This window comes from Triplophysa rosa, linkage group LG18 (assembly GCF_024868665.1).
Source record: "Triplophysa rosa linkage group LG18, Trosa_1v2, whole genome shotgun sequence".
In the NCBI taxonomy this organism is placed as follows: Eukaryota; Metazoa; Chordata; class Actinopteri; order Cypriniformes; family Nemacheilidae; genus Triplophysa; species Triplophysa rosa.
Window position 1 is genome coordinate 23,596,116 of NC_079907.1, and position 16,015 is coordinate 23,612,130.

Sequence of the window (16,015 nt, forward strand, 5' to 3'; positions counted from 1 at the left end):
ATCAACCACACATCATCACTCAAGTGTTTATACCATACAATCGATTCATTTCCAGATAGAGAATACAAAGACACGTCATTGAGCTTACCTTTGCCATCGTGATCGTCCTCATCCAGACCTGAGGAAAATCAAACATGACAATCAGAAGTGTACTGAAAATGAATCGGTGTGATGCGTGTGTGCGCGTGCTGACCCCAGAATGTGTCCACCCGCGTGTTTTCCTGTATGGACGACTCGTCCAGCAGAGAGGACAGGAGTGAAGCGTCACTGGGTGCACAACTGTTCACTGTGCTGTTATGAGCCTGCAGGACAGACGCCGAACACTTGGGCGTGTGAAGATGAGATCGTCTGCTCTTCACAGACCTACATCAGCAACACAAACACTAAAAACCATGACACACGACTCATCTGTCAACATTCACTCCATCAGGGACGGTGCGTTTTCTCATCTGAAGTGCTGCTGGGATGTTTCGGCACATTAGAGAGGCTGGTTTGCATCACCTGTCATCTGTGCGGCGGTAGACGGCGCTGTGGTTTAGTGATGCGTGGTGCAGACCGTCGTCTCCATAGTGACTGGTGCTGCTGTGCAGACGGAGACTGCGTCTGGACATTCTGAGAGATGAGTGTGCGGGGCTGATGCGGAGCTCGCTCTCAACCTCTGATGCTGAACACCACCAACTATACCTGACAGAGAACACAACACTTTTACAACACACTTCACGCAAAAACAGACGTCTTACTAGAAAAACCCTTCTGTTAGTCAGTCCAACAGTGATGGGTACAGGACAGGTCAGCTGATACACAGATCACATGACGGCTATCAAGTCATTCCTGTCAATCGACAGCTTCAAGACAAAAGAAACACGTCATCACACATGAAATGATGACAATGAAACGGTGTGTGTTTGTATTGATGACTATCAGCCGTAGAGAAGAGCAGTATGACTCACTCCTGACAGATCCCTATTATTACCCAACACACACAATTTCCCTTCTGGAGTCTATAATCGAAAACACATTCAACTCTTCTTAAAGAAGCGTCGCTGTGTTAAAGTGACAGTTCACCCAACAATGAAACTTCTGTCATCATTTACTCGCCCTCAGGTCGTTCCAAACCTTCATACATCACTTTATTCTGATGAACACAAGAGAAGATATTTGGAGGAATGTTTATAACCAAACAGTTTTGTTTAGTTTTTTCCCTTCTATGATAGTCAATGGTGCCCCACATCTCTTTGGTTACAAGCATTCTTCCAAAACTCTCTCTCTGCCTTCAGCAGAACAACAACTTGAGGGCGAGTAAACATTCTAAACAATGACAGAATTTTCATTTTTGGGTGAACTATCCCTTGAACTTCATGTAAAGAGAAGAGCAAACACAGAACAGAAGAAGCTACACTAAACGCTTCTATCCAGACAAGAGTGAAGATGAGAAAGCAACAGGTGTCAGTGTAAGATCAATCCCAGCATTCACAGCACTGAACTTTGAGCGGTTGTGTTAGTGTGACGCGAGTGCTGCTGCTCAACAGGAACCAGACAAATATTACATTCAGCTTACCTCCGTAACACAACCACGACTAACACCTTACAGCGACACACGCGCGTGCGCAGGCACACACACACACACGCACGCACACGCACACGCACACACACACACACAGCAGAGGTGTGATGTATACACACAGTGTCGTCCAGCCCCAGCTCTCCAGACCGCACGTGTCGTCACAGTTCATCCCCTGAAACAATCACATTACTGCGCACACGCAGCACACACGCGCAGGGATCAGGAGCATTAAGAGGGTTACATGTGCTTCCGGTCTTCCTGCGTGCGTGCGTGCGTCCCTCCCTCAGGAGATTTTATCAGATGTCTCAGTGCACTTTGAACATGAAGTTAAGTGAGTCTCTGTTTACACTTCATCTGATCATCATCACACATCACATGACACACATTTACACTCATCCCTTTTCTTCCATTCACAATAGGGCTGCTCGATTATGACAAAAATCATAATCACGATTATTTTGGCCAATATTGAGGTCCCGATTATTTAACACGATTACTCACTAAGTTTTAAAACAACATAGAAAAATAAAAAAAACTTTGCATTTAAACTGTGAATTCAACTGAAAAATAAATGTAAAGAAAGAGCACAGCTGAACCACTGTAAGGAAGGGGGTGCGCTGTGGATTTATACCACGAGAAAAGAGAGGATCCTTGCAAAATGGAATGTGGCACAATAATCGTTTTACCTCGATTATTTTGTTTTTGTAATTGTTGAAGGCCAAAATGGACAATTATTTTCGATTAATTGCACAGCCCTAATTCACAATAGTGTCTACTATAATAAAAGTCTTTATATTCTGTATATGCTGTTTCTCTATAAGTGAACACATGTTTAGACACCGCAGAGGAGAATGACACACAACATTAGTGGAACTGAATGTGTCAAATACACGTTACTATCAGTAATGTTAACCTGACTGCAGAATGTTCATTAGATTATCTACAGTATATTCACACAAGAAAGAACACGTGTTTGTGTGACGCATCTAATCCACGAAGTGTTGAGAAAGAATTCATGTGAATCAAGGCAAACCAGACGAGAGAGGAGAGGAAGCAGTAAGTTACTGTTGGTAACCCCGGTTCTCTTTCATCATCTCGTGTTGGAGATCCACCTATGGGAAGGGCATCTGTACCTGACCTCTGCACAAGCTTCCAATTGCACGTCTGGCTTTGACAGACAGGAGCGGGTATGCCAGGTGCTAGGTCACCGAATGCATAAAGGCACATGCACGCGCTACCTTTTCTCAGCGAGCAGCATATTCACTTCTCATGCAACAAGCGGCAAACTGGGAGGATCTCTCAGAGAACCAGGGTTGACATCCTAGGAGATAAATAATGATGTTCAATAATCTGTTGATATCTTCATGGTACTTTCACAAGCTCGTTTTTATAAAATTCTATAAACTGCTGATACTATGATGAGCATTTACATTAGCTGATCCGTAAAATATTCAGAACCGTGAGTTTTGTGAACCATTGCACCCCTAGTTTTATCTAGTGTGTGTGTGTGTGTGTGTTTTGTGTGCACTTTCTGTGTATGATGGAGAGGGACGCCCCCTCGTGGACACCACACAGTGTTGACAAACACCACCGCCACAAGATGTTCTTCATATTATACACTTCACATTGCACACGGCCTAAACAAAAACAGACAATAAACTTTATACAAGATAACACTGATCCCCAATCACTCATGAGCCATTCATACCAGTGGACCACCTACCAAAATCTCATTAACATAGAAGTAAACGTTTATTGTAGTCTTGTAAGTAAAAACCTGACTAGACGCTTTTCTATGACTGATAGTATTTTAATGGTGGCTTCAATTCACTCCTGATCCATTTACTTCATTTACAAGTATTTGGCGGTTGTATTATTGACAGGTAAAAGCTTAAACCTTAAGTATGATGACTCAATTTTTTCCGATGTATTTCTAAGAAAAAGAACATAGTCTTTATATTCAGAACAATATGGCCGTTTCAAAGCTGAATAAAAAATGTATGAGAATTAAAAATCAAAGCTCTAAACAGACAATTAATCGTCATAATCGCAATGATTTATTAGACAATTAATCATCAGCCAAATTTCATAATCGTGACAGCCCTAGGTGGCCTCAACAATCAGAGGAATTACACGTGTCCTGTTGTGACTTGCGTGATCGGATTTTAATCCGTCTCGAAAACTTTTCAGAGGGCATTTACACCTAGTCACGCGTCTGCACGCTCCGTGAGTTAATGCTTAGCATGTTTTTCTTTCACCATACAGAAAACTAAAAACGATTTAAAAACGTATTAAATTGTTTTTATTATTAAAAAATATTATTAAACTTAAAATAAACATACCTTTTAAATAGTTTAACTGATAGTATTAACCGGTCAAATTTTTAACGATCGGTTAACGGTCAATATGAGCATCCCTAGTTCAGACGGAAAGAGTCACGTTTAATAAACCGCTTTAATCTGAGTGAAGTGAAGTTCACACCACAGTGATTTAAAACTACTTCAGATCTTCTGTAGATGAAGTGATGCTGTACTTCTGAGTCTGACAGACCACATTCACAACACCATCCAGTTTTAGCATGTCATTATAATATAAGGAATCAGGAATCTTTTTAGCACGTTTTAGACAGTGACCAGGTTAAATTCTTGTTTCCATTAACATTCTCACATCATATTCAATTTCATACATTCATCATCACTGCACGATCATGGGTAAAATGATAATCAATCACGCTTATTTTACTCAAAATGTTAATCACGAACACAATTATTTTGTCAGTTGAGAACTTTTGTTTTTAATTTCACTTCAGCATGTTTATAATGCCTATGAATATGTTATAATCTGTATCAATTCAAGAGTTCATGAGTCCAACAATAAACACAGTTGAGAAAAATATTAGTATGTCTTTATTTTTGTCATATTACTCTCAGACTGTTTGCCAATAAGAGTGTTGTTCAAGGGGTTTTCAGTCTTATCTGTTTTCGCAAATAAACTCTTGATACAATATCACCACAGTAAAGTACACAAGAGTGTCTAGAGTTCACTGAAATAAACAATACCGTGTCAGTCAACAAGTTAGTTTCCTCATCAGTCTGTGTGTATCTGCCCGCTTTCTGGAGAGCATCACCTCCAACTCAACTCAACCTTTCCAAGACACAACTCCTTATTTTACCAGCCCAGCCTTCAAGTCTGCGAGGAGCCTGAGGGTGATGTTTGACGATCAGCTGAAATTCACCTCTCACATCACAGCTACCAATATCAGAAAAATCAGACCGTTCCTGTCTGAGCAATGAGCATGCCTCTCAGCTTCTAATCCAGTGGTTCTCAACAGGAGGACTGTGACCCACAAGGGGGCCCCAGCTGACTTCCAAGGGGGTCTCACAATGACCAATAATTTAAAAATAAAGGACCATTGTGTGATTTTTAGCAGCATCTAGCTGTGAGGTTGAGAAATTGCAACCAACTGCAAGCTCACTCCACCCCTCCCGTCTCTTTGGAAGCTCTACAGAAGCTGAAAGAGTATTAAAATATTTAGGGATGCACCGAATGTTCTGCCACCGAAAATGTTTGGTGTTCGGCCGAATTTGTGAAGTAGCCAAATAAATTTTACAGAACATGACTTGTCATACGATCAAGCAGCAACCAGCGCAGAGAGCGAGAGAGCGAGAGAGCGAGAGAGACAGTGTGGCACTTTATTACTGCCGCAAACATTTTGGCAGTGTGTGTGTGGAGCATTTTAAAGTGTCAGAGAAAGACACAGCACTGGACTTGCCGCACGGAAGTAAATGTCCGAATGAAAGCGTGTTTACCGGTCGGTAACTTTACTTCAGACGGAAGTGGGCTGTCTGACAGTAGCCCCGCCTCTCGCGACATCCTTTGACATCATACAGTGGTCGCGTGCACACAGTTCCCTGTACTAAACAACTTCTCAAAGTATGTTCTGTGCACCTTCTGAGAGAACAGTCAGCTTTTGTGGGCGGAGTTTGGAGGAGAGACGTGAACTGAAATGGTTGTCAGTCAGCATCAGTCAGAATTGCTTGCATTGGATGTTTTTTTTTCTCAAATCATTTTGCAATGTAGCCTATAATAATCCAACAGTTTTAGTTTATTCGTATTTTTATCTTATGGCCTAATGTGGAATGACAGTTTTTAATGAAGTGTTTTGTTGTAGACGTACAGAGTAACTTACATTACATTCTTTTAGCAGTCAGTTATAGGCCTTATTAATATAGGCTATTCACAGGCTCAATTTTTTGTTTGAATTTACTTTGTTTTGCTCAATTTTATATTAAGTTGTATTGTATTTTATTGAAAAGCAAGACAAATTATAAAAAGCACATTTTGACTATTCAGTTTGTGCAGTAGTGAAAAAAATGGCTTAATAAATAGAAGAAATGCAAAAAACCATGTTCGGTGTTGGGTATTATTCGGCCTTCGGCCAATAATTTTCGTTTCGGTGCATCCCTAAAAATATTGTCATGTTTTTGCTTCCTTGCCAAATGAGACAACGTATTTATGAAACACATTCTGTAGAGCAGTTTCAACAAACATTCAACAAATTGTTTATTTAATGTATTATACAGTAAAATAATAATACAAATTAATTTTAACAAATTAAATAAAACACAATTGTATTATTACACACTAACCAAACACAAACCGGAAGTTAACTTGGGGTCAGGTGCGCACACGTCCGATGAAAAGCTCTATATAGATATATAAATTTAAATGCGTCGTTTATTATTAATTGATTAATATTTATCGACTCATGTAATAATTATATGAGCTATATGAATTATACATTATTATAATCAATAAAATATAAATATAAACAATTATAACAAAACATCTTATCACTTTTAACTCTTTAATGTGGATTGAGATACGAGGGGAGTGGCTTCACTGCATCAGATATGTCACTTTGCTCAGAGCTGAATGGTCCAGTTTTCATTTAACAACTTGCGGATCGATCGAAGTGTAACGGAGGTCTGCTAGTGCATGTGCAAACGTCAATCTTTGTTAGAGATCACAATTGTTTTCCTACTATGGCGAGGGAAATGACACCGGACCGATTGGCGTCAGACCGGTTATATTAATGAACACTAATAACAGAAGCGTTTTTATATTGGACCCGAGTTGGATAATAAAACAAGCAGATTGACCAGGAGACATTTGCAAGCAGGACTTCAAAGGACGTTTCATAGAAGTGTTTTAGAGGTATGCGCACACACACACAATATCAGTGTGTTACACAGAACAGCTGTCACAGCCGATGTTAAAGTCATGAAGCTGTTATTTGAGCGTTGGTTCTCTTAGAATGTGTGTAGCTGAACTCTTATGACCAGCTGTAGGACTGTGATGAAAGTGAAAGTCATTAATTGCGCAGCTCAGTCAAATGTTTACAATCTCTGAGAACCAAACACTACTCCAGCGGCTCTTCCTCTTCTCTAAGGAAGGCCTCGCCCCTTTTTTGGCGTATTCCTTTGGGCGGAGGTTATTCAAAAACTGGGAATAATGACATCATGTACCCGGGAAGTAGAGGGCTGTAGTCTGATTCCAGCCAATCTCTGTAGTCCTTGAAAAGCGAATTCTGTTAAAGACAATATCTCGCTTGGCACTGAACTTTGAGCTTTATCATTTTGCAGGTATTGTTTATGCTCTAACAGCAACATTACACACTAACTAAAGGTTGAAAATTGGCATCACGGGGAATGGCCGCTTTAACATACAGTGTAGTAAAACAGATACGTTTATTTTCAGCAATTTGCATATATGATCGACGGATATGATCAGCTCTGTGCTATCGTGTCTCTGAACCGGAGGACACTCACGTGCTACCGCTCGCGTGACGCAAAATTAAGACTTTGTTAATGTTTACATTGTCTGTCTGGATCATCCCCTATCTCCAATCTAGTACACTATGCGTCATTCACCTTGTAGGACATAATAAATGTGCGAACAAGTGTCTGATGTGAGGCGCTGCTTCTGCAGCTCTCATAGTGAAGGAGGCGGGACTCTTACGAATCTAAAGCGCATTTGATTAGACAAGAACTTTGATGAGTCTGAAGTGTAGCGTGATGTCATGGAATTTCTAGATCTTTTTTGAGCGCACGTGCCAGTTTTGAATGGTTATATCTTGAAAATACGAATTTTGTCAGAGCATAGGAGCATATCAGTTTATTGACGTCCTTAAAACTAGGGCTGCGTGATCATTTATCGCGATACCACTAAATCCTATTGTAGTCGAGCTGGCTGCGATATGCAATGTTTCTATTTCTTTTTAATGTGTAGCTTGTCTGTGAAGCACGGCTCTGGGATCAGTAGAAATGCTGCTCGATCTAAAAAGCAGTGCGAGTTCGAGTCGCTTATAACGTGCATTTGAAAACGCAACACCCGTCAAACATGATCATTATAAATATTAGGGGTGTAACGGTTCAGAGTACTCACGGTTCGGTTTGAATTGCGGTTTTAGGGTCACGGTTTCGGTTCGGTGTGTTCAAGAAAAAATGGCTACTGTCAAATTCAATAATTTTTATGTATTTATTAGGTAACAAACACTTAAATCTTCTGTCAAAAACAGGTTTCTTTACGAAAACAAAAAAATTATGCAGTTTCTTACCCCTGCAAAAGTCAACCTTCTAACTTAAGAACATGTGCATTATTGTGCTTCAAGTAGTCTACTAACATAAATGCATTTCAAAACCAACAAAGTATTTGGAAGGTCAGAACACTTGGTCACTCTTTATTCTTTATTTTAGTCAATTTAGATCTTCATGTTTTTTTGCAAGAAGATCAGTTTGTTAACATTTTCAGTTGCAAGTCGAGATCTGCTTGCAGAAACAATGTCTCCTGCAGTGGAGAACACTCTCTCGCTTGGCACTGATGTTGCACAGACACAAAGGTATTGTTTTGCAAGTTTTGCAACATGAGGGTACTTGCTCTCATGCAGCTCCCACCATGCGAGTGGATATGCATCGGTGTCAATGGAATCTTCTGCTTTGTATGACATTACTTCCTCCTCTACAATGTTGTCAAAAGTCTTTGTCTTGTCAGGTGCTGTAAAAAAATCTCCAAAAAGCTCGGACATTGCAGACTTCTTTACGGGTGGGGATTCAGGGGGATTCTGGCTTCCGGATGGCCCAGCTTCTGCTGCAACAGGCTGACCCTGCAAATATATTAAATTAATAATAGTTCATAGAATACATTTTTCACGCAATTAAAATGTTTCTTTAAAAACTTTATCAAACTACTTTTACATAGTATATATATTTTGTTTAATAAAATATTATTTATTCAAAAATACCTGTTGTTCAATGATCTCCCTGATGACCCCACTGCAAACATTTAAGCACAAGGCTGCATCCAGGTTAGGTAAAGACTTAAACCTTGGATCAAGGAATGATGCTCTGTTGAGATAGTCCTGAAGGTCAGGATCTGTGTATCTGCTTTTTAAGTCCTCACTGATGGCTGCCTTGGCATCTTTTATGGCAGGACTGTCATGATCTGCAGGATCCATTGATTTTAGTATCATTGTCTTTAGAGGGAGGACCATTGAGAGAGAGGGAGCTGTTTCTGTGCTTAAGAGAGTGGTGGTTGTCTTAAGGGGTTTAAGCAGTTGAATCATTTCCTCTGCCAGTGTCAGTTCACTGTCAGACAACACAGCAATGTCCTTGACGTTCTTCTTAATATCTTTGTCCATCAGGGCAGAGTAGATGGCAGGCTGCTGCTCCAGATATCTCTCCATCATGTCATAAATGGTGTTCCAGCGAGTTGGGGTGTCATGTATTAGTTTGTGTGCAGGTATATTCAACATCTCCTGCTTGACTTTCAGGGCATTAGCTGCTGTTGTGCTTTTATGAAAAAATGCTACAACTTTTCTGACTTTACCTAACAGACGGCTTATCTGTTGAAGTGCTACTGCCTTCTTTGCTGCAAGGTTCAGAATATGTGCAAAACATCCAATTTGCGGTCCTAGTCCTGCTGCTTCTTTAATGGCATTCACCATATTACGTGCATTATCTGTAGTGACTGGAATGGTGATATTAGGCCTCTCTAACTTCCAGTCTGTCACTGCGCTCATGAGTGCATCAGCCAAATGACTACTTGTGTGGTTTTCAAAAAGAGGGCATGTTTGTAACACAGCGCTCTCCAATTGCCAGTCCGAAATATAATGTGCAGTAACTGTCAAGTAGCTTTCAGTTGCCCTGGAGGTCCAGCTATCAGTTGTCAAAGCTACATGGTTTGCGTTTGCCAGTTTTCAATTTTGCTCCGCGTTTCATCATACAACTCAGGAATAATCTTGCTGCTGAAATGGGCACGCGAAGGGATTTCGTAACGCGGTTCAAGCGTCTTAATCAAATGCTGGAATCCCGCATCGTCAACGACGGAGTATGGCTGTATGTCTTTTGCAATAAAAACACCCAACGCTTTTGTTATGGTCTTGTGTTTGTCAGAATGAGAGCTTAGTGGCTGTTTAAACGCAGAAGGCAGTGTGTGCTGCTGAAACTGCTTCGGTCTCACCTGCGCTCGAGAGCTGACGACACCCGGGTGATGACGGCGTAAATGTCCGGTCATATTAGTTGTATTGCCTTGGGAGTATGGCACTCGCGTCATACAAATTTTACACACTGTGACTGTTTTGTCCACGTTTTTGTGACCATAGCTGCTGTAACGTATTGGAAACCCGAAGTGTTCCCAGACAGCAGACTTGTATGAAGCTGGAGGAGGCTCTATTTGCGGCTTATCCCCTTCGCTTGCCATGCTGAACAGCAGCTGTACACGCGAGGAACGGTGATGTGACGTCAGCAACAAAGGTACATACTAACAGCTGATTGGTAAGATACTCTCACGTAAAACGCACATGGAGCGTAGGCTATTATTCATCGGAAGCATATACGCAGCCCTCTGTGATTTATGCGCCTTTTCCCCACAAAACTGTATTATAGATGCGACATCAGAGTAATCGCAGTGCACGTGTGTTCCGAACCGTGAAAGGAGAACCGAACGGTTCGATGTTTTACCGAGAACCGTTACACCCCTAATAAATATACTTTATTATCATAAAAATACCTGATGAGGCTTGAGTAACAGTGATAAAAAGATGTCCATAGGCATTTCCTAGATTCTAGAACGTGTTATGGTCTTCTTCTGCAGTGCGTATTTGGAGTTTCCGCACAAGAGCGCCCTCTGGCTTTCAGACGCAGCAGCATTTTCCCGTACTTCACTCAAAAGCTGTGCATAAATCACGTGATATTTATCGTCTATAAACGATATTTATCGTTTATCGCGACAGCCCTACTTAAAACTTATTTTTAATAGAAGGAAAAAAACTTTCATTTTTTATTTCAGTGTGGCTTTAACTCACTGCTGCAGGTCTACATCCCCTCCCGTCATATTCGGTCTGAAAATGAGCGACGGCTGCTTGTTCCATCACAGTGAGGCACCAAATCACCAGCAAAAACCTTTACTCATTGGGTTCCTCTGTGGTGGAATGAACTGCAGCATCCTTCACAAGTTTAAAAAAAAAAGCTCAAAACATACCTGTTCCGCATTTACCTGACTAATCAATAAATGTCTATGTTTCACATCTAAAAAAATGTCTTTCATGTTGTTCATTCGCTCTATTGCTTACTTCAGCTTCCTAGTAACATGGTCCTGTAAACCAGTGTTTCCCAACCCTGGTCCTCGGGGCACACCTTCCAGAATGTTTTGGTTCTCTCCCTATATGAAACAACTCATCAGTCAGGTGTTTCATATAGGGAGAGAACCAAAACATTCTGGAAGGTGTGCCCCGAGGACCAGGGTTGGGAAACACTGCTGTAAACTATCGGTACTGTTTAGCGTGTTTACAAAATGTTAAATGCTCTCCTACCTGTCGCTTTGGATAAAAACGTCAAATGCCAAATGAATAAATATAATCAGAATCAGAAAGAGCTTTATTGCCAAGTGTTTGCACATACAAGGAATTTGCTTTGGTGTAAAAAATTAAGAAATACAATACAATAAACATAAGATATAGAGAGTAGTGCTGCAACGACGCGTCGACGTCATCGATTACGTGCGTGAAATGCGTTGACGCTTCATATTATTTACGTTTATCTGCTGTAATAGCAGTTTCTGTTCCCGGGCGTGTGTAAGTTAATCAGCAGAACAAGAGAAAGTATAATTCACCCGACAAAAAGCGACCGAGAGCCTCGGACGCAGTAACTTAGTGAATGGACGGAGGAATTCCCCCTAACGTTACCCCCGGAATGCGATCATCACAGCATGGACACGCAATCACAAACGGACGGAGAGGGGCGCGTAGATGTAAACTTTCATAATAAATTACTTTTTTGTAATTTACGTTTTTGTAATGTAAAACTACGCTTTACATGAATGATTTACATTAACGCTATTGTACTAGTGTAAGTTAGTGTATGTGAACCTTTGCAGATTGTGAACCTGCATAAATTACTCTTAAGCTTCAAAAAGGACTAACTATCATGAAACCACCAATGCACTTTTTATGTCATTCGATAGCTTTATGCGAGGAATAAACCAATATAGCATAATGAAGAAACTCTGACCTCCGCTGGTGCTGGCTGTCAATCTCCTGTCAGCATGCGTGTGTATGGTGACGGTCAGGACGCTACTCTTTCCAACATGTTCCAATGTTTTCATTATTCTTCATAATGACAAGATGGTTTTGTTTAAAATGTATTTTGCTAGAGACCGTGAGTAAGGGCTGTGCAATTAATGGAAAATTAATTGTAATCATCAATTTTGGCCTTCAACAATTACAAAAACAAAATAATCGAGGTAAAACGATTATTGTGCCACATTCCATTTTGCAAGGATCCTCTCTTTTCTTGTGGTATAAATCCACAGCGCACCCCCTTCCTTACAGTGGTTCAGCTGTGCTCTTTCTTTACATTTATTTTTCAGTTGAATTCACAGTTTAAATGCAAAGTTTTTTTTATTTTTCTATGTTGTTTTAAAACTTAGTGAGTAATCGTGTTAAATAATCGGGATCTCAATATTGGCCAAAATAATCGTGATTATGTTTTTTGTCATAATCGAGCAGCCCTACCGTGAGTTAACGTTACTCGCCGAGTATAGCTTAGTTTATTAGAAGCACTGGAAGCGGTCTGAATATGTTGCGTCTTCATACGAAATAACTCTCTTTAAACCTCTGATTTAACTGTATACTGTCGGATTGATGCAACGCACTATGTGTTAAACATGTAACATATCATCTCTTCTCGCTGTGTTCTAACTATTATTTACTTTGGGGAGCAAAATGATCCCCGGGACTTCAGAAGGAGTAGGTGCTTTAAGTGCATCATTGTGCGTCCGGGATGCGCATAACTGTAAACAACGAAGCAAATGCATTAAGCGCATCATTCTGAGTTCAGGGTGCGCGGGCTCGCTTTAACGCCACTCTGCATTAGAGTCTTTTATACGGTGATAGTTTTGTACAATAAACCGAGACAGATAGTAGTATTTTACTTTTACTCAATTACATTATGAGACTGAAAATAGAGTCGGATATTACTTGGAGGAAAAAAATACAGAGCATATATCATGCTCTAGTATTTCACATACACATTTTTTAATGTTTTTACATTTACATTTAGTCATTTAGCAGACGCTTTTATCCAAAGCAACCTACAGATGAGGGAAACAATGGAAGCAATTGGAACAACATAAGGACAACAAAAAGCATAAGTGCAATAAAACATTTTTTTTACTTTTAATACAGTACTTAAGTACATAAAAAATCTGCATTTTTTTACTTTTAAAATTAAAACTACTTGATTAAAAGAAGATGGTGATTTTAATGTAAACACGGATTAAAATGTTAAAACAACAATATTTATTTATAAAATGTAGTGGAGTAAAAAGTATGATTTGCTTTATAATGTAAGAAAATACTAGAACTTATTGTTTATTTGCAAAATTTGCCAAAGGATTAATAAGGTAATCCAAAAAATCTTTATTAGATTAATAAAAAACAATAATCGTTAGATTAGTCGACCAATCGAAAAAATAATCGTTAGATTAGTCGACAATTAAAATAATCGTTAGTTGCAGCCCTAATAGAGAGTAAAGCAAAGTAAAAAAATAAGAATAGACTATTGTAGTACAAGGTATGTGCTATATACAGCAGAATGAATGAAATATAATTTACAGAAAAAGTATTATAAAAAAATGTGTGTGCGTGAGATATATGAAGCAGACAATCATGTGACTTACTCTTTAATCTCACACTTCAATATTAAAGCGACAACGAGCAACTTTTTGACCTTAAAATAATATCTCTGAAATTATTTTAGTGGTAGGTCAACTTTTAACTGGACGAATTTTACTGCCATTGCTACCTAAGCAGCCTCCTATCGGCTGAAATTGCACTTGTAACTTTAGTGTTCGGGCCGGTACAAGCCCCGCCTATCCCCTGATTTACGGCCTACGTCACGTTTTACTCGTAGCCTGGGAGAAGTTAGCCAACAGCAGAGTTAACAGTAAGACGAAACGAACCAAAACATCACCATGGCAGAGCCAGCCAAAAAAATCAAAGAGGGTTTTGTCAGAGGAAGCAAAGAAAAGAAAGAGAGAGAGTGATCGGACACGAGGCCGGTCACGAATCAATATCGGACAGGCTTACACTCGGTGGCGCGAGCAGCAAGAGGCAACGGGTTGCAAAACGGATGGAGACCTAGCGGTCTTGCTCCTGGATTTGTAAGTGTTATTTGTACCTTTTTTGTTACTGTCCTGTACTTTTGAACGTATTTGTTATTAGTCTGTGTCATTGGCGCACCACCGGTTCACACTAGCTGAGAGCTCATATAGAGATAAATAGCAGGGCAATGTTGGCTTGCTCACCGGGAGACTGCATTTATTTATTCATTTCTTTATTAGATATTTATTAGAATTTTCTTGCTTGGTCTAAACACCGTGTGTTTTACCTCTCTGTGTTTTTCTTACTTTCTCCTGTAAAGCTGCTTTGGAACAATGCACATTGTGAAAAGCGCTATATAAATACAATTGAATTGAAATGAAATAATATATGGTTGCCGGTGTCGATAGCTAGCATGTTGTCGTGTCTCGTCATGAATGTGTGTAGTGCTTGTAAATGAAGACTAAAAAAACACAATAAACGTGTTGTGGTAAAAAGTAGCATATTCTTTAATTCAGAACAGTAAACCGCGTAAATGTTGAACAGTTCAGTCGTTGATTAGGCTAATGTTGTCGTTATATATATATATATATATATATATATATATATATATACATTCTATGCGCTGTTTTCATAGCGTATCTGGGTCCGTCGGCTGCCAGCGGGAAATCTTTGCGACAGTTTTTGCGACACTGTAAACAGACATTCCGCTTATCAACCACGTGGGGCAACAGTAAGCAGAAGTTGGTCGTTGTCGCTTTAAAATGCAACATTCCCACTTCAGAACCTCCACACGCACACCAAACATCATGAACAGAACCTTCAGGTGTGTTCGACATCAAGATGCGCTACGCAGGCACAACTACGTGTGACATCACAGTATCGCGAGAGTAATTCAAAGACATTAGGCTTGTTCGATTTGATGCGGCGCCGCAAGATCCGACAGGCGGGTGACATCAAAGTACCGCGAGAGCGATTCTAAAAACCATAAAAAGCATAGACATATATATATATACATACATAATGTGTGTGTCTATGATCAAAAGTTTGCTTTCGAATCGCTCTCGCGGTACTTTGGTGTCACCAGCCTGTCGGATCTCGCGGCGCCGCATCAAGTCGAACAAGCCTATACAAAGCGACCTGATCTCGCGATACCGTCCGGTCTGCGCAGCTGCAGAAGGTGCAAGCAAAACGCACGTCATGAGAGCCAACGAGAAGCAAGCAACTGCCGCCCGCCAATTAAATAAACGACAGAATAGTTCAGCGTCAATGAAATATTAGCGTTTAACAAACTAATACATCCAAGTCTCGTTGGCCTATGTTACTAATGCAGCTTAAAATGAATAACATAAGCGGCGCCATTAAACATTTCAAACCACAGACAGTAGTCAGATTTATGAGTGTCGAAATTAATCCGTTTCAATCAGTAATGAGTGTAACTTGCGACTTACTTGAGATCAGATGAAGAAACTCATATATGAAGAACACTGTAGTAATAAACGTGTCCACTCCTCACTATGTCATTTAACGAACACGAACGCGGTTAACCTGCAGCTTTTTAATACTCACGTCGCCCGCGTTCACCTTTAACATGACGTCACTTCCGCATCGTGGTCGCTCACCGAGAGCATTTAAATAAGCAGTTCTGAAACTCTACAGCAGGGGTCAGTAAGTAAGTTTGGCATCGGGCCAAAAAACTAGAATAGCCTACCTCTAAAAATATAGTTATTATATAATTATATATAATTACATAACAGTCATGTAATTATTTAACGTAACGTAACATATTTGAC

At 40.0% G+C, this 16,015-nt stretch overlaps 2 protein-coding genes across 8 annotated transcripts in view; both read right to left on the reverse strand.

Moving 5' to 3' along the window:
• Positions 1-15,748, reverse strand: part of sun1a (Sad1 and UNC84 domain containing 1a) — a 26,967-nt gene extending 11,219 nt beyond the window's left edge. For 2 of the 7 annotated variants that reach the window (XM_057359311.1, XM_057359309.1), the window contains exons 1-3: positions 502-793; positions 194-363; positions 89-118 (exon numbers count right to left, since the gene is read on the reverse strand). In XM_057359311.1, the coding sequence (XP_057215294.1) occupies positions 89-118; positions 194-363; positions 502-611 (310 nt within the window). In that variant the 5' untranslated portion in view covers positions 612-793. Of the gene's footprint in view, positions 1-88; positions 119-193; positions 364-501; positions 794-15,673 lie in introns of those variants that run through there. The other 5 variants (XM_057359315.1, XM_057359314.1, XM_057359310.1 and 2 more) reach the window with 4 other exon arrangements.
• On the reverse strand, positions 8,328-9,795 carry LOC130568793 (E3 SUMO-protein ligase ZBED1-like). Its single transcript, XM_057357839.1, has 2 exons — positions 8,868-9,795; positions 8,328-8,729 (listed from the first exon to the last, which is right to left on the reverse strand). Exons 1-2 carry the CDS (start codon positions 9,642-9,644, stop codon positions 8,328-8,330), a joined length of 1,179 nt encoding a protein of 392 aa, XP_057213822.1. The 5' UTR covers positions 9,645-9,795.
• Positions 15,749-16,015: the final 267 nt, after the last annotated feature.

Coding starts and splice junctions, on each gene's coding strand:
- LOC130568793 (XM_057357839.1), bottom strand. CDS start 9,644: ATGAGCGCAGTGACAGACTGGAAGTTAGAGAGGCCTAATATCACCATT. Junction 8,730..8,867: donor GGGAGATCATTGAACAACAG/GTATTTTTGAAT, acceptor ATATATTTGCAG/GGTCAGCCTGTTGCAGCAGA.